This window comes from Aspergillus oryzae, chromosome 1 (assembly GCF_000184455.2).
Source record: "Aspergillus oryzae RIB40 DNA, chromosome 1".
NCBI lineage: Eukaryota > Fungi > Ascomycota > Eurotiomycetes > Eurotiales > Aspergillaceae > Aspergillus > Aspergillus oryzae.
Window position 1 is genome coordinate 5,785,669 of NC_036435.1, and position 21,566 is coordinate 5,807,234.

Sequence of the window (21,566 nt, forward strand, 5' to 3'; positions counted from 1 at the left end):
TTCAATGGCGTTAGGTGTGTCTTTAGTAGCCCTGGGGCTTGTGGCTCTGGTTGGGCAGAGCTTTGCTCGTGAACATTGTAAATGCGTGAGTTTGCTTCCAATTTCTCTTTAAGCTTTGTTAACATCTTGCTTCGGGTAGGTACCGAATGAAGGTTGCTGGCCGACGTTAACCGATTGGGCCGAGTTGAACGATGCCGTCTCGGGAAAGCTGATCCGAAACACTCCCGTGGCCGAGCCTTGCTATTCCTATGGAGATGAGGATGACCAGAAGCTGTGTGATACTATCGTCGACCAATGGTCAAATTCCACCTTCCAATCTCTTCAGCCAACTGGTTATTGTTATCCTCTCGACTACAGTTGTCCCGTCGTTTCAGCTCCAATAGGAAAACCACAAGGTGAATGTGACCTTGGTCCAGCGCCGGTGTATACCATCAATGCCACAGAACCAGAAGATGTGGTGGAAGGAATCCAATTTGCCAAGTCGCATAATCTGAGACTCGTGATAAAGAATACTGGTCACGACCTCCTCGCAAGGTCTGTTTCTCTGGTAAAAGTCAATTGAGAGGTTTACTACTGACACTCAAACGCAGATCCCAAGGGTACGGCAGCTTACAGATATGGCTGAAGTACATCCAAGAAGGAATTGAATTTCATGAAGAATATCAGTCCCCCAGCCAATGCAAACACACCAACTGGACAGGAAACGCCTTCACTGTCCGAGGAGGCTATCTCTGGGGTGACCTCTACTCTGCTGCGTTCGAGCGAAACTTAGTAGTCGTCGGTGGTCAGGACCCAGTAAGTAAACCGATGTCTCAATGAAGGACACAATTGCTAACCTAGAATTGTAAGACGGTCGGCGTGCTAGGCGGTTACCTACAAGGCGGAGGGCACTCTCCGGCCAGTCGCGACTTCGGTCTTGCTGTCGACCAGGTCCTAGAACTCAAGGTCATCCTCGCATCTGGTGAACTTGTAACGGCCAATGCCTGTGAGAACAGAGACCTATTCTTTGCTCTACGTGGTGGTGGAGGAGGAACATACGGTGTAGTCGTTTCAGCTACGCTGAAGGCCCACCCGTCCCGACCAGCCATTACGCATACACTCGTTGTGTACCCATTACCCAATCGCAAAGACCCATTAGCTGCTACTATGGCACTAATCGACGCGGTGGCGGATATCCTTTCCGCTTATCCCGCCTTATCCGATGGTGGCTTCTCAGGGTATGCCGGGTGGGGTGTTGACAAAGTGGACTCTCCAATCGCCGGAGCGCCTGCATCAGTCATGGAGAACGGGGGCTACTCTCATGCCTTCGCAAAGCTAGACGACAGCGACGATGCATTGGAAGAAGCACAAAGATTCGTATCTGCGACGCTCATGCAACGGCTCCGGAAATACAATGGTTCTGGTCTCATGATCTCCGAGAGCTGGGAGCGTTATCCATCATTCGAAGACTATTATATGGCAGCGACGAGGGCTCAGCAACAAGTTGGATTCAGCAAGATGACGCTCACATCACGCCTCCTCGATAAGGCGTCTCTCACGGGTGACCCGGCACAGCTCAAGGAGATGCTACGTATCACTTCCACGAATTCCCCCGATGTCCCGGAAAAGGCAACCATATGGACTATGCTTTTCCTCGTTGGTGGAGGAAAGGTCCTTGACAACCCCGCTGATGCTTCTGCGGACCGCTATGTTGGAGTCCACCCCGCCTGGCGTAAAGCGTATCTTCTTGCTGTGCCGACGTCCATATTGCCCGAAAATGCAGACGACAGGTCCTTCAAGAAGATGCAACAAGATACCACATACAGAAAGGCCGATGCAATGAGAGCGCTGGCCCCGAATATGGGCAGCTATCTCAATGATGGTGACAGACACAATCCATGGTGGCAGACGGACTTTTTCGGTGATAATTACCCTCGCCTTAGGGCCATTAAGGATGAATATGACCCGGATCATGTGTTCTACTGCCCTACCTGCGTCGGGAGTGAGGAGTGGAGGGAGATTCCGGTCGAGGGTAAGGTGTATGGCACTTTGTGTTGGGCTTGAAGATGGTTAAGTGTTCTCGTATATTGGACCTCTCGGAATTGCAGGGGGTGTGGCAAGTGTATATCTCGTTGTACTTATGTGAGCTAGACGCTTGTAGCGAGCACGGTATATACGTGTAATTGCGTGCGGAAGATAACATATCCTCAACAATTCTAAATTAGCAGTTTGGATTTAAATCCAACGAGCGACACGATCACCAATTTCTCGACATTTATTCTCAACTACGATCAGATTGCCGGGCGATCCGAGAAAGATTCACGCAAGTTATGCAGACTAATGATTGGCAGGTTAGTTACTCGACATCTAGAAGTCATGGCGAGCCCACCGCAATGCAATGCTTCGATGCACTACGGTCCTGGCCGGAGGTTGGTCAGTCGGAGGTCATATCAAGCTATAAGCTTAAGTTCGACGAGCGTAGGCATTGTCCCATGGCAGGTCACGAACTGTAGTCACACTAACGCCAAGTCTGCAATGGCAGTAAGTGCCGCGGCATAAACAGTTGCAAACCTAGTACGTGGTTGAACCTTTGATAGAAAGTTCGTCTCTTGTTAATCTAGGAGCTTGCTGCAAATGACTACAGAAAGGGGAGGGAGGACATATTGGCACAAATGAACGAGGGTAAAAATGTAGTAGTACTAGTGGTAATAACTTGGAGAACTTGTGAACGTCTACATAACCGTAGTGTCACTCATAGGCTAATATGTATAGCTCCTTCGATCCCAATCCCTAGCAACTACTAGCTTGAACCTACTAATTCACTGGAACCACCCCGTTTGGTTGCACTCGTCATAATCTCTGAACGGATGTATGTGTTCTCAACTTGTAATTTCAGGAATCATGCCTAGAGCTCTTGCGACGAGTACGCACCATTGATAAGGCATCTCTTGTCCACCTGGATCGGAGTTGAAGTATTCCCAACCCGCCACTCCTCCAAGATAGGGATACCGGAGTCGTAACTCAATAAGCACCGGGCGAAGCTTGTCGAACTCTATGAAGCCTGCGGTTCCATTGTTCCGGTGAGTCAATAGAGTTGGAAGGACACGAGACGGAGGGAATCCCATCGCCATGATCGCGTCATAGTCCTTGGTTGTTTCGAGGCTCCCCCAGCCGTTGTAAAATTGCGTGTTGTAGAAATTAATCTTATCGCCTCTTTCACCCTCGAAACGCAGATAGTCGAAGCCAGATAGATGGGCCTTACCCTGCAAAGCCGTAGCAACAGGAGCGAGGGTGATGATAAAGTTAGGCCCGAAGTCCGCCCGAAGGCGATCAACGAGACGGTTAATACCATTCTGGGAGATTGGTTCCTCGATGTCGAGGTCGATCCCGTCGAACTTGTACTTGACAAGCATGTCGTACAGGGTCTTGTAACACTCCTGGAAACTCTCGTCTTCGTCCAGCACGATGAAGCTTCCGGGACAGGCTCCTCCGAGCATTGCCAATACCTTAAGTCCTCTCTGTTGTAGAGTCTGTTTATCCTGCCACAATTCTGTGAAGCTTTCGTGGTCTGGGGTGTGGTTATTGAGATGCAAGTATCCGTTGCGACCTAGATGGAAACAGCCAACGATGAGGTGCGTGAGGGTTTCCATCTGGAGCCAACTCTCAATGAGATACGCGACAGCCAGATCTTTTAGTGAAACCGTCATAGTCTGATAGTAAATCACTATTTTCCGAGCTTGATGCGGTCGCAGGTTAGGAATCGGGTTCGTCACTTCATTGAATTCCGAAGGTAACCTGGGGTAGGCGATACCATGGTCAGGCATGTTGTGAGAGATGAATGAAGCCAGAAGGTAATGTTGAAATAGATTGAAGAGTAATAGATCAAGGTGTAGAGTATCCGGGCTAAATAAATGCCTGAATTTATACTTAGCCAGTATATGTCCGGCCTTGGAAAGTGCGATTGAGTAGAAATTCAACCATGCCGGACAGACTTCCGCTTTCCGAAGCTGTTGGTTGTGTCGAAATACTACAGATTTGCCAACGTTACCACTAGCAGTGCATTGTCACTCACGTTTTGTTTAAGTATACAAATTTACCAATGTTCAAGTCTTGCCATGGGTGGGTCTTACGGCCATCGTTAGTAGGGTTATGATTAGTGTGTGTAGCCGAGCTCTGTGTGTACCATAACAACAGTAGGGTGCATTTGATCAAAACCATCTTACAGTATATCAAGTTGCATTATTCTATTATAAGTGAGGTAACATAGTGTCATCACATACATCAGATTATAGCAGGTCTGAACAGCACAGAATCCCAAAAGAGGCCAATGCTCCTACTTAGAAGCTACGACCTTAGTGTGTCCAAGTATCGCCTTACGATGCCCTCGCCTGAAGACCTACTCAATAGATGTTGAGTGACCAATTCATTGATCATGCTTCACCATAATTTGCGTCAATCGCTTGCCCTGATCGTCTGGCAATTCGACATTAAGTGAGAGTAAAATGGCAGAGTAGATATTCAGATACGCCTGGAACCTATCTTAACACCCGGGAACAGAAGCCGCCATAGCAGATCACTTGCTTTTAACAGCTGGAAGTCGCGTTGCGCAATGTTCCAGATCTAGCTTATAAGCGTGCCCCGTTTCTTAGATTTAGGGTTATCAATAATAAATATCTTATTTATACAACCCCCCCGGGGCATAACGTCAGGGAACATTGAATTCATTTAAACCCAGGTTACAATGCTGCAAAAGACCCTTTGCTATGTTGCAATTCAGTTATTTGATATATATAAACAGGCGTAAAGTACTCCCTATGATTAGGCGGTACAATATAGATAGAAAGCTTTATAATCTGAATCTTCTTATTAGTATGTGCTATATCTCTACATTTTTCTTTCCAGTTGTTTGTTTTCTGTTCCTTTTCTTATTTCCTTGCCTTTACAAGAACAGTAAAACTTGACCATATCAAACTTTCAGCTATGAGGTGCAAGCAACTATCATTCGTACCAGCGAACTCTCTCATTGAGTATTTTGAAGAGTGTTACTGATAGTGTAGTGTACATATAGCGTTATTATACAGGCATCTTTTGCATCCTATCCAGCTCTATCTCCGGCCCATCGTCCGTAAATGTATTGGAGTTTTTGGAATAGGTTTGCTCGGTGAGCTTAACAGTGCTCGACGAGACTCGCCTTGACCGTTCTGCGGAGATGGACTTTCGAGATGTGCTTCTGCTGAAGACCGACTTGATCCCTCTTGCGGTGCCGACAAAATCCACATGGGGCTTATACTGGTTGAAAAACACCCGTGCCGCGGGTAAACTCGAACATGTAATCGCAATGAGCAATTCCATCATAGCCAGCATCCAACAGTACCAACTAGTCCAGGACGCATCGTAGGAGACATAGTAAAGTCGCACAATAAAGTACAATCTTATTCCCGCGATAACGGGAGTCAAGTATCCCGCAACGAAAATGGAGCCCAGGGCAATCTTTTCACGAAATGAGATCCGTAGGTTCCAACACAAAATCGCTGGAAGGGTAGTCACAACTGCGTCTTGAACAAGCGCGACACCTGTCGCGACAATGATATGTACCGCCTCATTATAACATTTCCACGTATGCGATGCCGCCCATACCGGGTTGATTTGATCCCAGTAGGCGTGGAGTGGCCGACAGGACCCGAAAATCACCGCGAGAAAGGCCACACTGTATCCGACAACGGAGAATATGCTAATCCATGTCGTGAGCATGAAACCTCGCGAGATCGATCGGAAGCCCATTCGCCGGTAGAAGAGGAGGACCGAAATTCGCACCAATCCAGAGCCAAGTACATACAGCATCTCCATTGCGAGTGCCACTTGGCGTTGCGCGATGAGCTTGGGTAGTGTATTGTCCCACGTGTGGAGGTTTGCGCCGTAGACTTCCGAGCCTGTTACCGTCAGTTGTGATCCTTGCGCGATGGTTGATGGAGGAAGGCGAACTGAGGACAAATGCGATCGCTAATCCGAGGACGGGAACCTAATCAGTCAGCTTTTTGACAATGGTAGCGTCTCGAACTAATGCGACATACCACAGCCAATCCAGCACAAAGGTCGTCCCATCCGCCACGACGCTGGATAACGCACCTCGCCCACAGTCGAACCCCAACTGTCGTCAGCGCAATGCCACCAAACACGGACGCGAGGACAATACCCGATGGTCCATGCGACTCGGGGTCGGTCATATTCGGCTTCGGCCACGATGCTATTACTTCAGGTGGCGGACGTATACCTCCGGGCATTGTTGTCAATGCCAGAAGAAACATTCACGCCCGCCACAGGACGCGGAGAGAAATCAAAGAAATAAAGTGACCACAAGAGGGGTGAAAAAGTGTGGGGTGTTGGAGGATGTGACATGTCTACATCGCGTGGCCGGTTACCAGACCGTTGTTCCAGTTAAATATAGTGTACTTTTGTCAATCTTAGCTGTTTTGTACAGTCAGCGACGTCATGATCCCCAACTATATCCAGTATACATATATACCCTAACTGGGTGGAGTAAGATCCACTTTTGAGAGACATTGGAGAAACGTTGGTTGCGAACTTTCCTTCGCCCGACAAGCGACATTGGCGAGAGCCGATCGGTGAAAGACCTGGCTCGCTTTGAAATTTCCTTATTCGGATAGGAAAAAGTTAATAAAATTAAAATTATTTTTGGCGTGCTTTATCTATGTCTGAGACTAGTTTTAAAAAGCGAGACGATCGATCTGTTAGTTAAATTACGTGAAGATCTTTATCATATGATGCTGTAATCTAAGTAAAATTAGTCTATAATCCTCCCTATAGCATACGTTCTAGACCGGCGTCAAAATGGATGGCCGAATCGGGATCACGTCGGGATGATGGATTTGGTAAAGTAACTTGATATTTCAGTATAACCGCAAAGAATACCTCCAGAGGAAACAAAGACGACAAGGTTCGGGGATCCATGTCACTCAAAAGCCTTGGAATACCATCAAGCTTGGACATTCCGTTCGGCGGGGGTGAAAATGATCTGCCGATGGCGCCGAAGCTTAACAAATCCGTGACTCCTATTGGCTGTGATGCCAAACCCTAAGACATTTATGCTCGGAAAGTTTCGGGTGGGTCGGATTTGCACCAACACGATAGGATAAAACACCAGCTTATCCCACTTGACACAAATTTCAGTTCCTGAAGGATCGCATAGTCTCACTGTGCCAACTTTTCAGTCTCAGATTAGAGTTATGGAGGATTAGACTGAGTTCCCAACGAGATGGACACGGCAGTGCAGACGAGCACAGGCCCGGGTAAAACACTGTTTGATCGCCCACAACCAGATGCTGATTCTTGCGTTTCAAAGGATCTCTGTCCTTGACCCGGTTTTAAACTGCGCCTCGTGTAGTTTATGCTTTCACTTACCAGGGCCCAGGAGCTAGCAAGCAAAACGACGCGTGTACTACTGCAGCACTATATGCTTCCCATGCTCAAAACGGAACCCTAACTTCTTCCTTGTCGAGCTAGTGCATTCAATCAAGTGCCTCGTTGTGGATTCCAGCCCTAATATTGCGATAGCCACTAATATTGTCTGTAGATTAGATACCATCCAATAAAGCACAATGGAGGTGAGATCTAGAGACCCTGGGGCTCCCAATACTATCATCATAGTTGACCAGTGCTTTGTGATGGATCCCCATAATGCACGAAATCTCAGCGGACTTCTTTTCCACCCTCATCGGCTCCAAGTAGCTAAGAGTCCACAAGTGTGCTGCACGTCGTTGAAATGGTTTGCATGTACCCTGGTTCAGGGTCTCGCGCTAATTATGCTGAACCACAGGACACCTTCTGCCATATCAGCCACGATGACAGTGGAGCAAATGGTAGAACAGGACCCGCTATAGGATCCTCAACGGCGTGCTTTCCAATTGGCTTCATTTATTCGCGCCGTACTTTAAGGATTGACAAACCGGCTAGGTACCTTGTGGGATTTGCATTCCGTTGCCTCTGTTTACCGTTTTTTATATGCTCTTAATGATGCCCTACACATCCTTCGATCTTGCTCACTTTTACTAAGTTCATACTGGGATCGCCCTAGTAATACAGAAGGCTCCTCACTGTTACGCTTCCATCTCAAATTTTGGTCTACTAGAACACTCAGTATTTGGCACTGTGCCTACATCTCTTAGCATGTTAACTAGCTGTGTTGAGGTCAAGATTAAAGCGAGACAACCACGAGCCACTTGACCTATGATCATGTGACATGCCAGTTCTGGTAGTTCCTTTCGCCCTAAAACTCCTTCGGGTACTTTGGCTCGCGCCTAACGTGTGCTAGCTTCAGGGGCAATGGATCTTCAATCCTCATTTCCCACAGATTGTAACTCATGTCTATCTCTCATTAATAGTTTTAATTGCGCTGCTACATTTTAATTTACTAAATTACAAAAGTCAGACACGGAGGTACCGATCCTGGTAAGGGGTCAGGGTCCGGATTCACCTAAAAATATATATTCCTGCATCCATATGGGGATCGGAAGGTAGCCGACTGCTTTGCTAAAGCTTTGACAAACCCTGTCAGCAAGGATCTGAGGGCTAATAGCCGAATGTGGTAAATGGTTCATGGTTGTCTTTGATCCATGTGGGTACGGTGGTACGAATCTAGCATCCTGCAGATTAATTCGCTGTACTATTCGATTTTAATCTAGAGATCCGTCTTGACTTGGCAAGTGAAGCGCATGAAGTTGGGGCATGGATCAGAATGTTTTCACGGGTTATTGTTTGTTGAAAAGGTCTGGTTTGAAACACTGGACAGAGAACTGTGACAGAGTACCCTACACAGAGTATAGAAAAGCTCATAGCAGTCCTTCTTTTACCGTTTTCAAGATCTAGTAGCCACGATGAGTTTATATACAAATTGACAGGCTTAATACCCTCCACGAGTATTTTATCCAAAAGGCCCACGCGAATCCGTGCCATAACAGCGTATTACTGCAGTCTTTGGTTGGCATGGTTATATCAGCCCGACACCATACTTTCCGGTAATGCTCGCTCTCGACGTACCGTCGGTTGATTTGGTCCTCCGGGCTTTCAAGTAAGTATCCCGCAACAGGCTTGTAGAAGAGCGGTTTGACGGCCCTGCTGCCTCCGACTTGAACAATTGTATCCTGAGCCCCGAGTTTTCCTCTTGGAGTTCCAAGTATGATAAGTGTAGTTGCTGATTTACGTTGCATAAGATTACCGCGAACCTCAAAATCCCTGACCAATTCTCAGACTTGCATGGTGAGTTTACCTTTGACACTAACTATTTCCCTTGCACAGGTACTCTCCAGACCTCTTGCAATATATGTTCCACATTGTACCTTCTTATCGCACCTCACCCTGCGTTTGGAGCAGCTGAAGTAAGCGTTTGGGGCTCTCTGGCTTATTCTCACCCCTGTAATTAGAATGTCGATGGAAACGCGGGTGGATCGCGATAGTCCTCGTAGTACTTCAATGGATGGGACCAGCAAACTGATGATGCGCTGCGGATGCGTTGCTAATAAGCATGTGACTATCTCTCATTTAACATCTATTCCCCTGTATACGCGAACGTACTCCTATCTCCAGGTAGTGGACTTGGAGTGCAATGGCACTACTTGAGAGGAAAGAGAAAGATTGGTAATGGAGGGATGAGTGGGCGGGTGCATCACTCGCTCGCATGCATCACTCGCTCACGGGATACATTACAGCTTACTAACAATTCAAAGTCTCAGAGCCAACAGATTCGACAATAAATTAGGCTTTGCACTTGCAAAACGATAAATCGAGACCTATAAATCCTAGGGAACATCCATATCAAGGCCGACAAATTGATATCCACCGAAGAAATCAAGATTTCTAACAAATCCGGTGTTCAATGCAACCTGTGTGGAATGTCCAAGAACGGCGTGAAGAAAATTCGTTTACTAGAAGATTGTAAGTTGTAGCCGAAGGTGTTTGTTCGACACATGACTTACCTCGGATCCATCACTCGCTGTCAGCCCTAACCACAGAAGCATTGTTATTCAGGAGCGGGAGCTATCACTTAAACCAGTCGTTTCACTTGCTGTTAGTTCGAATTGCATAAATTATCATTGCTCAGCAAGGGAAGATATCACTTACACCATGAAAGATACCCGTGTAATCTCGGTCGGTATTTCCAGTAGCTGTACCAGTGTAGCAGCACGACAAATGTTGTCGGATGGTTGGACGACTTCCACAGTCTGAAAGAGGCGCGACAAGACTTCCAGCGCATTATGTATTAGTGTCATTCCATTTATTGCTACGGCTCGGAGACTTTCAGAAAGAGAAATACTGGCAAACTACAAACCCCTCTGGGTCAAACGACAGAGGCTGTTATCCTCGCTGGAGCATATTGCAGGGCGGTTTGAAATCTTTTATCAAACAAATTATGCCAATCTTAGCATGAAAGAGCAAATAGGAGTCGATATCGTGCGGCTCCAATTGGCCGCAAAGACGATTGTACTCGGAACGTGTCTGCTTAAGCCGACCTGAAACCCCCACCTTTCTCCACACTCCACTCGGAGTGCACCCAATTGGTAAATGCGCTACACAAATCATCCGTCTCATTAACTTCCATCTATCTACATAAAAATCACTTGCTACCACGAAAAGAAATCATGAGACTGCCACGACATGGCCTCCACCCGCTTAGAGCGTCTTCTTGATAAACTCCTCGACCTGCTCGTCCAAGTATTGGGGTCCGACGAAGTAGTCGACCTTGGTACCATTCTTATATGCAACAGTAGACGGAATAGCAGTAAAACCCCATTCCTCGGCCAGCTCGGGATGGTCATCGGTGCTAACCCAGGCCATGTACACGGTAGGGTGTTTGGCACCGATTCTAATATCCTTGGGTTACTATCAAGCAACAAAAGAGTTGAAACGAGGTAACGCATCATCGTTCGAAACCTCACAAGGTAGGAAATTAGGGTGGCTGCTTTACCTCTCATAATTGCGCTTGGTTATATTGCCGACGTCACTCCACACGGCCGTGAACATTAGGACGAAGGACCCGTGCTTTGCGATGGCGTCGTTGATTTCTTGCTTGCTGGATGGGATGTCAGAATTCCCCTCTGCATCTTGTTGTTGCTCTTCGGAGAAGAGTTCCAGGGTGTATGAGGGAGTATGTTTACCTGTTGAGCTGGTCCATGGTCAAAGAGGTGATGAGTTATGCTTTTTTTCTTTCTGATGAGAAAGGTCCGTCAGAGGCTTTGACTTGGAGAGAAAAGTATAGCCGGTGTCCAGTGTGTGTTTAATTCTACAGGAAAGAGGGAGAGGAAGTGGCCCTATTTATGTCGGAGGATTTCGGCTTCCTCGCCACACAGACGCCATTGATATACCCTACGTGGTCAGAAGAAAAAGGAAGCTGAAGATCCAGGTGAAGGGCGCGGCGACTAAACGAAGCAATTAGAGATACGATTGTGTAACGGGCGATCAAGGTGTGACAGGTTCGGCATTTTGGGGATCCTGGCTGAGACCCCCAGCCAGTGGCGAGACTGGAGTCCCATTTGCAAATGGGTCCTTAGTTATCACGTACTAGGATTTGTCATCTAATCGACATGATCCTCTTTGCTTCTTCGGAGATGAAGCAGAATCTCATCTAGCAGGATCCTGCGGTGAAACATGAGATGCAGTCAATTGGGTGACTGGATGCGGGGGGCCTCGCTGTTTTTTTTCTCAACGATGAGTAGAAAGTGATGCTATTATAAATTGAACCTGCCTTGGATGGGTGTAGATCCACACGACTGAACACCACCGAAATGAGCTGCTGCAGGATCTTGTTCACCATGGCTTCGTCCATTCGCTCGTCTCAGAGGGGTTGTTCTTGGCATGCATTTAGAAGGTTAGGTTTCCAGGTGCATCTCCACCTCAGCTGAAGTCCGAGCTGATCAGCTGAGTGAAGCTAACGGGATGGCGCCGTTTAGCCCAAGTGGCCAGATGTTGTTCACCAGTCAGATTTGGGGCGAACCCTGTTCTATCTATGTCTTTCAATTTATCTTTAATTTATTCAACTTCTGGACATACAAGCAATGGCTACATCCACACAGCAAACCCCGCTGTGAAACGATTCTAAACACCCAAGTCGCTTTCGTCAGTGTGCATATGTACGTCTTTTTGCCAATACGAGATGAGGGGGATATTCGCGTCCCGGCAAGATAAATCAAGCTCCGATGGAGCCGTGGAATCGTTCTCTCCATCATGAATAGTATCACCGAAAATCTCAGAACATCACTTAGTCTCTATGAGATTCGAGCTCAAAATATTTGAAACTACTTCAACCTCAATGATTGAATATACATCATGAGCCAGCCAACCATCAATCCTGAGGATTCGCATCCTCCAAGCCTCCACATCATCGAGCAGTGGAAGGAGGTCAAACAAAGTCTACCCTTCGATGACCAGCAGGACTTTGACGACTCTAGACAGGGCTGGAGAGGTCACCTCCACCCTAACCAGGTCACCAATGATCAAGGCGTGGTGTGGGACAACGATGTCTACGATTTCCTGAAGGAGGACGCTCCATTCTCAGCCAACCCAAGTCTGTGGCGCCAGTCGCAACTTACTCGCAAGAATGGACTTTATCATGTCGCCGGGCCCATCTACCAAGTGCGTGGACTCGACCTCTCGAACACGACCATCATTGAGGGTGACGAGGGCATCATTGTCATCGATCCCCTCACTTCGCTGGAGACCGGTGCTGCTGCACTCGCCCTCTATCAGAAACATCGGGGCAGCAACAGAGACGTCAAGGCTATCATTTATACGCACTCCCACGTTGACCACTTCGGTGGGGTCAAAGGCTTCGTCAGCGAAAAGGATGTCGAGGAAAAGGACGTCAAGATCATTGCCCCCGAGGGCTTCCTGGAGCATGCTGTCTCCGAGAACGTCTACACTGGCACTTCAATGAGCCGCCGCGCCGCGTACATGTACGGTGCTGCCCTCGAGCGCGGACCGAGAGGTCAGATCGGTGCTGGTTTGGGACAGACTACATCCACCGGCACCGTCACCCTCATCGCACCCAACATGACTATCAAAAGCACAGGAGAAAAGTCAATCATCGATGGGATCCAAATGGAGTTCCGATGGCACCGGACACCGAGGCGCCTTCCGAAATGCTCATCTGGTTCCCCGATCTCAACGCACTCTGTGCTGCCGAGGACGCCACTCACACCTTCCACAACATCCTGACCCTGCGTGGCGCTGTCGTCCGCGATCCGCACTCCTGGGCCAAGTACCTCACAGAGACCATTGACCGATACGGCAACAAAGTCGAGGTCGTTTTCGCCCAGCCTCACTGGCCAACCTGGGGCAATGACAACATCCTGAAGTTCCTCACCTACCAGCGTGACCTGTACGCATATGTGCATGACCAGACCCTCTGCCTCCTGAACAAGGGATACAACGGCCCTGAGATCGCCGAAATGCTGACCTTGCCCCCGGCCCTTGATCAGTCTTGGTATTGCCGTGGCTACTACGGCTCTCTGAGCCACAACGTCAAAGCCATCTATCAACGCTACGTCGGCTGGTTCGACGGCAACCCAGCTCATTTGTGGGAGCACACCCCAGTCGCGAAGGCCAAAAGGTACGTGAAACTCATTGGTGAGGATGAGATCATCGAACAGGGTGTCAAGGGATACCTAAAAGGAGACTACCGCTGGGCCGCTGAACTTCTGAGTCATGCTGTCTTCAACAACCCTGACAACAAGGATGCCTGCAACAAGCTGGCAGATGTGTACGAACAACTGGGATACGGCGCCGAAAACGGCACCTGGAGAAACTTTTACATCTCCGGAGCGACTGAGCTGCGCAGTGGCAACTTTGGCACGCCTACAAAGACGGCCTCGGCAGATGTGGCGGGCCAGCTCAGCCCAGATATGGTCCTGGACACTCTCGCTATCCAGATTAAAGGACCTGAGGCGTGGGATAAGAAGTTGCTTATGGATCTCGTCGTTTCGGATCAAGATAATAAAACTTACCATTCCTGGCTCTCTAACGGGGCACTCGTCTACAGCACCGCTGACCAGTCGGACGCTGCTCAGGTGACTCTGAGTGGTACTGCTAAGCAGTTGACTGCGCTTGCTGTGTATGGGCCTGATCCAGAGGCTTTGGTTAATACCGGCGTTGTCATTGATGGAGATACTACTGCGCTGGATATGCTTGCGTCGTTGCTTGATCCGGGTGATCCTAACTTCAATATTGTTACTCCATGAAGAATGCGTCGATCCATTGGGGATGTATTGGATAGTCTGACATAGAATGATAGTTTTTAGTGAAATCAAGTTGTTGTCTTCTTGCACCTATATCGTGCTCATGATAGGGCCCAATCCGCTAGTGTTTTTTATCTTTTTTTGCAGTAATAAAGCTTACTCCCAACCTGAAGAATGGTCCAGTAATGTTTCTCTCCCTGTGTCACTTTTCCTTTATTTCGATATTCTCCGACAAAGGAAAATTCATCGCTTAATGGTAATTCCAGTATCTAATTAAACAGGATACCGCACTCTCCACGAGTATTGTTTTACTATTCTGACCTCCTGCCAATCCAAGCGTTCGCGCGCACGGGAAGAGTCGTTCAACCACTTTCCACGACTCCCATCGGACCTCCAGCTCGTGAAAAATCATCTCATCCAGTTCCGGGCTCCTACCAGCGCCAGCGACACTAGAGAGTTCATAAGTATCGTATCTTGTAACCTAAGGAAGGTTGCGCGGTGGCAGCAGATGAGGGCCGCGATGAATGTTCAACTGCAGCAAGCACCTCGAAAGGAACACCTATTATCGCAGGTTGAACTGTTCTGCTCGTTATATAAGCATAGTACGGTGTTGTCTCATCTAGGATGATTATCAAGTTCAAGAGCTGCGGCCTATAAGCGACGACTATAAGGTTTGCTCACCAGAATCTGATCCTTTTGTCTGCTTCCCCGTTATCAACTCGATGTCCGGATATCCGCGCCATATAATTCGAGCATTTGCTGCAAACCGGCATATCAGATTACTATAAGAGTAGGGGGGTGCGTCGGATAGCTACCTAGAATCTGCTCACGAATTTGTGGAACGAGAACATCCCATTCATTATAGGCCATGGAGTTCAATTATTTGTTCTAAAGACAGGGGAATGGACTTGGCAAGAATGGTCCAGCTGTCGACGATATGCCGATATGTGAGTGTGCAAGGGTTGATGATTTCACTTGACGACGAGATGAGGGGGAGATAAAAGCAGTCAGGTCAACCTAAATCTGCATGGAAACCCAACTTGGAGCCGGGTCTGTCAAGGATTGATTCTAAAAAAGAGTCTTAGTTATCTAACTAATTGGCTGACATTATATAATCTACAACGCTACTTGGTCGTAGGGAAACACAATGCTTAGATAGAATTATCAATTAATCAGCTTTCTCACTACGATCTTGGAGCTCTCACATATCACAATGATGCGAACCCAACTGACCAGATTAGTAGTGGGCTACTTAGGCGGGGATTGCATGTCTTCCTGTATAAGCTAGAATCTATTATCGCCGCGTGCTATGTCTGGTTAGTATTAGGAGTACGTCCATGTGTCAGGAGTTCTTGTGTTGCAGTATGATCCTTTCGTCCCATTTCTTGAGTTGGCTCACAATGATCCTCACTTGGGTAACTGTAAATGGTAGAGATAGCAATGATGGTACACTAATATAGATATCCGTGTCTCGGGTCTGCAACCATCCTATTAAGGTTTTAACATTGAGACAATTGCAATAGCCTCGTATCGTCCTTTCCATGGATAGTACATCTACGGAAGGGTTGCCCATGTATTGCTTTCGAAGCCCCAATAAAGGTACACGTCAGTAATTATTGAGGGAACATAATAAATTCATGACTTCAGTATCTATACTGCTTGTCTCTCTAAGTATATATGCAGCCCAGCCGCAGCAACAAAGCTCCCCACGGAAAGAGATCCCGTTCGTTCTTTCTTTTCTATGCTAGACTCCACCGCAGAATGCAATAATAACCCTGGACGGCAGGAGACATCACAGGAAGCATCGTCCATTCGGCTCTTAGAACTTCTTAGGAGCCCTGTAGTTGACAGTAACGTGGCAAGAGTCACAGTCGTTGTTGGTGCCGTAGCTTCCCTTGTGGTGGCCACATGAGTCCAGGATCGATTGTGCTGTGTTACGGATGGTCTTGCCGTCGACCTTGTGTTCACCAGCACCGTTAGTGGCATAGACCATGTAGCAGTTTCCGACGGAGAACTCAGCCCCGTCGCCGTAGGATGAACTCTCGTCGATCCTGCGAATAGCCTCCTGGCAGTCGGTAATGCTGGGAGAATTGCTGGAGCCCTTGCAGCTTTAGGAGTAATTGTCGTTAGCAAGTTCGACTGGAACAGAATGAGTCAGCTTACTTGTTGGCGTAGCCCAGGCTGCCAGCCACAAGGAGTGCGACGTTGATGATGGTAGTGAATTGCATTCTGGATTGTTCGAAAGTAACTTTGAAGTGCGTTGATTGTAAGAGTGTTGGATATGTTGAAGTCTGCTCGTTATGAGATTCAGAACCTGAGAATTGTCCTTCTTTTATATTGAGACAGGTGGTCATGGCCATCGACTCTGAAGGTGAGGGATACGTTGCATGGCTGGGGTAGACGGAAGCGACCCCAATACGACCAATTCTCGGCACTGGGGGTCTCTCGCGAATAGCAGCGTATTGTTCGCGTTGGGGATATTGTAATGTAAGGGCGACTGTGATGCACACGACTATGCACATCTTAGCCCCATCTCGGAGGTGAATCTCTTCCGATGCAGTTCCTTTCCTATACAGGAAGGAGAGACACAATCGAATATCGGATGATACTGCATTTCCCCAGACCGCGAGAAATATATGCTCGTATCTTCGCTGTAGCAGTGCTCGATTTGAGGACCTCTCTACTTCACCATTTTGTTTAACAAAATACTATTGCAGAAGCAGCCATTTCCATTACCAATGCCACGCATTCTTCTCCAGGAGGCGAATAAACATTCGTTTGATTGTTTGACCGCGTGTTATCCCTTGCTGTAGTGACCTGCATATACCTGAAGCATATCGGACAACACTGGACACCAGGGTGTGCCTTGTCTAAAGATAGAAGGATATTCGGCAACGTTGAAACAAGGATGGGGCTCCAAACCCCGATAGGCCCACAGTGCGTACGGGGAAATCTAATAATACCGCGGATTGCGATCGATTCAAAACATTACTCCAATTCCGTGTCCTTCATTTTTTGTGAATCGGAGAGAAAACAAAGCTTCGAATATGGGACACTGTGTCCAAGACGCAAATATCTAAAAATACTTTGTTGTTGTTGGTAGTATACTATAAGAGCGAGATCTGTGTCCAACGAATCACGTCCCAAGTATCCACAGATGCCCTAAGATCTTCAGTCCAAACAATCAGACCCAACTACCACCAGGTACAAAAGTGAGTTATGCACAGTAACGGAATCTATGACCGAGCTTTCGGCCTATTCTTTACAATAGGTTGCTTCGGATGCGAATTGGTTCCTACATTCGTTGTGATGTGACTGGTCAATTTATCACATCGGCGGTCTGGTCGAATTCATTACATAAGGATCAACACAGATTTATGTATGTATTCAGCGCCAGAAACAAAACATCAGTAGTGAAGCTAGCTATCTTTACGTCATTAAGCATATACTACCCCGACCGCCTGATCAAAGGGTAGTGGCTCTGTAAAGAGTCGGTATATTGTGCAGTCTTGGGATGATGCGCCGCCACGTGTTTGTATCCTTTGTCTGTTGGACATACACTTGAGACGCCGCTTTCTGTTGACTCTGGAGGGAGCTATGGCTTTATCATGTTGATGTTAGACTTCAGGAGCAATGTTGACCTGAACGACTCTTACGGGAGATCTCTTTTCTTCATTATATCCAATTAAAATAAAGTCTTTACTACACCACCGCTCCTGAATTAGAAAAATAATGAATCAATTTCAATATTACAGTAGTACGAAAACTAGCCAATTTCAGGTTTTCCAGGCCGTCGACAAAACAAAGAACTTTTATTAACTGGAAATTGGAGTAATTACATGAGGTATGAAGGGTTGGCAATTTGCTTCCTGCATAATCACTCTGGCTAGGATGGAGCACAGATAATCAATTATCAATGATGAATTCTGAAAAGACACTGAGATTACGCTGCTTCTTTAGCAGACAGTGATGAATAGACCAATACTAAAAGAAGATTAGCTTGCCCTCTTTAAGAAGGTAAGTCTATCAAGACAAGTAAACTCACGGAGAAGGGTTGAAGTCTTCAAAGAGCTCAAGGTCGGTGGTACCAGCATTTTTCATCTCGAAGGCAATAGCTTCACCAGCAGGGCACGAGAAGGTTGAGACGACAAATGAATGTCCAGGTGAGATAGTGATATCACCTAAGTTCTGGGAGACAGAGGGAGCGTTTTTAAAGGTAGTCGAGGTAGTAGCAGCCTTGGAGAGCTTGGAAAAGTTGATCTTGCCATCACCGCTGAAGCTGAAGGATGACGTCTGAAGGTCAGCCTTCTGGGGAAATAGGAAGACTAAGTTGCACATCTTTCCAGAATCGGCCTGCGGAATATCGAAGTTGAATATGCTTGAGATGGCTGAGGTCACCTTGCCATTGAATGAGGTGCCGAATGCGGTGTTAGGAGACTTTGAGTCGACAGGGATGATCAGGTGAGGAAACTCGAAATTTCCTGATGATAGCGTGGTGGGACAGCTCTTGCTGGAGGATGGACTGGCTGACGGGGCAGTGGAGGCTGAAGGCGCGCATGAGTCGGCCTTCAGCTCGACTATTACGCACTGGCCGAGGTCCTTGCTTGGAGTGACGTGGATGTTCCTACCACCGTTCTGACCAGTGTCACAAGCGAGGAATTCAGAACTGCCTTGAAACTCTAGCAGGCCAGATGGGCTAATAGAGAAGCCCGACTCAGGTGTGGCACCCTGATCGCACTGGAACTGAGTAGTTGGGGCTAGATTGTGTATTAGCTTGTTGAATCTCCTTTCAATATCCAAAGGTGCGTTATTCACGAGTTAGAATGCAGCCACGGCCGCTACCGTCAGTGATAGACCTATCTGGGCTAATACAGAACTGCGCAGTAGATAGACTGTGGTCACCAATACGGTTTTGTCCATCGCTGAGCTGGCCAACGGTACCAGAGGCACCGCCAGAAGCAGTAAGATGGAAGCAACAATTGGTCGTGCGACCAGTAAGGGCCTGGGTGCTGGCAGCAAAAGCCGCCAAGGTGGCGAAGAGGCTTTTCATGATACTGAATAATATAGGTCTGGGGTCTTGGAAATGAAATGACTGAAGTGGTGTCAGTCTATCGGCCATGCACCATATTTATGTTGGGGGCTAGTCGAACAATGTTGCTTGTTTCAAAGAACTGACCAACCCGTTACTGCCATAGCAGATATAGTAGACGTCATCCTGAACGAATATTTCTGGATACCCCGAGCCCCTACCAACGTGGTCATCGTGAAATAGGTCCCGTTAGCTTCGCGTGTATTGAGATACTGTTCTCGGTAAGTGTAGTTTGGGTGGCGATATCGCTTACCACGGCTCGCCGATCTTACGACTTGCTGTGTCTGACTGAACTGCGAATTAAATGCATGAACACAACTAACTACCATGGTTTATGGATGTTATCCGTTGGTTCGTAAGGCCTATTAATAGGACCTACAAGTAGTGCTGTGGCATATTGGGGGAAATTATCCGACTAGAGAGAGGCCCTAACATACTGGCAGATTGTACCCCATACTGGAAATCATGCTATTCAGTAAATTAGCCAGGAAAGGCCGGGCAAGGCCGCTTCTTGATGGGCGAGAAGAAAGACATACTTGGGTTCCCAATCCCTCGCAAAGAGCAGTCCCCTACACTACGGATCATCCGCTGCCTTCAGTCTATGATTTCCTTTTTCTCAGGAAGACCGGAAGTGTATGTAGTTGTCGTTCTGTCCACAGGGAGGAGCGAAGATACCGGAAAGAACTATACTGCAGACAATACATTCATCGCCAACAGATAGACTGAGCTGCAGGACCCGGCGACCGTTGCTGGATAGGTCGCCGTCCACAGGGAATTGATCGACGTGAACGGCGCTTTGACGGTTCCTTGAATTCGTCAGTACAGGAAGTAGAACGGTTCGGCTGCAAAGCCGAACCGTTCGCGGCCTTGATGGGCGGCTGAGAGGATGATGGCAAAATGTAACCACAGCTCGAGCACTCTACAACAGTGAAAAGGGCTCCGCAGGGCTCCGCAGGGCCGACCGACCTGAAGTTCCCATTGGGTCTGTCTCATTTCACTCCAACGAACTGCTAGTTAGGCTCCCTAATTTTGGAATCAAAGCTCGCCTACGTCGGGAGGCCGCCCGAGGGAATCGACTTCCGTTTATAGAAGGTCGACACTATGAACCATCTGCTCCCTTTAGGGGGCCGGGATCTCGGCATGGCTATAGGGCAACAGCCCAAAATATATAATGTAACCCGCGAGATGGTTTACATGCAGCGAAGAGCCACGTGGGCGCATTGCCGAAGACAATGGCCTGCACAAGATCCACATCAAGGTTGATGTTAACGGGTTTATATGGGTCAACCCTGATGCGAACGAAATCCCTGAAATCTCGTGGGAGGAGCACTGTGGTGACGTCGACAAACAAGAGCGCAACAAGGCGTGTAATTTCGACGACTACGAGCTCGACCACACCTATTGACTGTCGGACATTCCCTTTTTTGCATGTCGTCGCATACGGTCCCGAGGCGCTAGCCGGTGGAGATAAGCCGGGTGCCTTCCCGAATAGAAAAGATTAATTAACACTAGCCAAAAAGCACATGCGGTCTATGAATATTCATCATCGCACGACGTCCGGCCAAGTAATCGGCCCTATTGTTATAAATCCACGTGTTGTAAGAATTAGAAGCTGAACAATTTAATCTCGGTCGTTTCGGGAAGACCGCACGCTGGTAAACCCAATTCCTCTATCATCCATCGGTTCGGATCATCTGTCTGCCACCCCGCAACATTCAAGCACAAGCTGTGGGTGTTTAGACATTACTTAGCTGACAGTCCGAAGCATAGGCAACCGAGAACTGGTAAGACATACGCCAACGCGAAGGCTCTAGCAGAGGGTCTAAGTCCTAGGAGTAGAGAAGTGCAGCATATGAAGGACCTTATGCCTTGTGCATTTCCACGAATCTTCGGAAAATATACAGAAAGCAGGCTTTGAAGCTCTTTATGTGTGTTGTTCTCCCCTCCTCCACTGGCAAGGGTGCCGTAACACAAAGAAGCCTAGTACACCGTGGCAATCAAGTGCTATAGTGCTCAGGTGTACTTTGACCCACACGACACTGGTCCAAATACTTTCGACGATGAGCTGGAACTGACAAAATTCTTTTGCTGAATGTCTGCAAATTGTATTTCTATCAACTACAGGTCACGTGATACGTACACTAAGTCACATGATAATAATGTCTTTGCCCTTCACCCAACCGCCGACAACACGAAACTCTTCTAGAAGGATGTCGGTTCAATCTTGAACCTCCCTGGAATGAGGGCTTCGAAAT

At 47.7% G+C, this 21,566-nt stretch overlaps 7 protein-coding genes across 7 annotated transcripts; 2 read left to right on the forward strand and 5 right to left on the reverse strand.

Annotated features, from left to right (window-relative positions):
- Nucleotides 1-709: 709 nt before the first annotated feature.
- AO090005000244 (uncharacterized protein) lies at nt 710-3,803 on the reverse strand (the record flags this gene model as incomplete). Its single annotated transcript, XM_023234200.1, has 2 exons — nt 710-836; nt 2,911-3,803. 2 exons carry the CDS (start codon nt 3,801-3,803, stop codon nt 710-712), a joined length of 1,020 nt encoding a protein of 339 aa, XP_023088870.1.
- Nucleotides 3,804-5,052: 1,249 nt separating this feature from the next.
- Nucleotides 5,053-6,203, reverse strand: AO090005000243 (uncharacterized protein; the record flags this gene model as incomplete). Its single annotated transcript, XM_001817283.3, has 3 exons — nt 5,053-5,909; nt 5,962-5,998; nt 6,051-6,203. 3 exons carry the CDS (start codon nt 6,201-6,203, stop codon nt 5,053-5,055), a joined length of 1,047 nt encoding a protein of 348 aa, XP_001817335.3.
- Nucleotides 6,204-9,014: 2,811 nt separating this feature from the next.
- On the forward strand, nt 9,015-10,218 carry AO090005000242 (uncharacterized protein; the record flags this gene model as incomplete). The annotated part of the gene is given in 4 exon segments (XM_023234201.1): nt 9,015-9,064; nt 9,083-9,132; nt 9,796-9,927; nt 10,124-10,218. The coding sequence occupies 4 exon segments, from the start codon at nt 9,015-9,017 to the stop codon at nt 10,216-10,218; spliced, it is 327 nt and encodes a 108-aa protein (XP_023088869.1).
- Nucleotides 10,219-10,662: 444 nt separating this feature from the next.
- On the reverse strand, nt 10,663-11,164 carry AO090005000241 (thioredoxin family protein; the record flags this gene model as incomplete). Its single annotated transcript, XM_001817281.3, has 3 exons — nt 10,663-10,855; nt 10,958-11,062; nt 11,148-11,164. The coding sequence occupies 3 exons, from the start codon at nt 11,162-11,164 to the stop codon at nt 10,663-10,665; spliced, it is 315 nt and encodes a 104-aa protein (XP_001817333.1).
- A 1,151-nt stretch (nt 11,165-12,315) lies between these two features.
- On the forward strand, nt 12,316-14,225 carry AO090005000240 (alkyl/aryl-sulfatase; the record flags this gene model as incomplete). The annotated part of the gene is made up of 2 exons (XM_023234202.1): nt 12,316-13,017; nt 13,053-14,225. 2 exons carry the CDS (start codon nt 12,316-12,318, stop codon nt 14,223-14,225), a joined length of 1,875 nt encoding a protein of 624 aa, XP_023088868.1.
- A 1,816-nt stretch (nt 14,226-16,041) lies between these two features.
- AO090005000239 (uncharacterized protein) lies at nt 16,042-16,450 on the reverse strand (the record flags this gene model as incomplete). The annotated part of the gene is made up of 2 exons (XM_001817279.3): nt 16,042-16,330; nt 16,386-16,450. The coding sequence occupies 2 exons, from the start codon at nt 16,448-16,450 to the stop codon at nt 16,042-16,044; spliced, it is 354 nt and encodes a 117-aa protein (XP_001817331.1).
- Nucleotides 16,451-18,263: 1,813 nt separating this feature from the next.
- Nucleotides 18,264-19,640, reverse strand: AO090005000238 (uncharacterized protein; the record flags this gene model as incomplete). The annotated part of the gene is made up of 2 exons (XM_023234203.1): nt 18,264-18,979; nt 19,565-19,640. 2 exons carry the CDS (start codon nt 19,638-19,640, stop codon nt 18,264-18,266), a joined length of 792 nt encoding a protein of 263 aa, XP_023088867.1.
- Between the last annotated feature and the right edge of the window lie 1,926 nt (nt 19,641-21,566).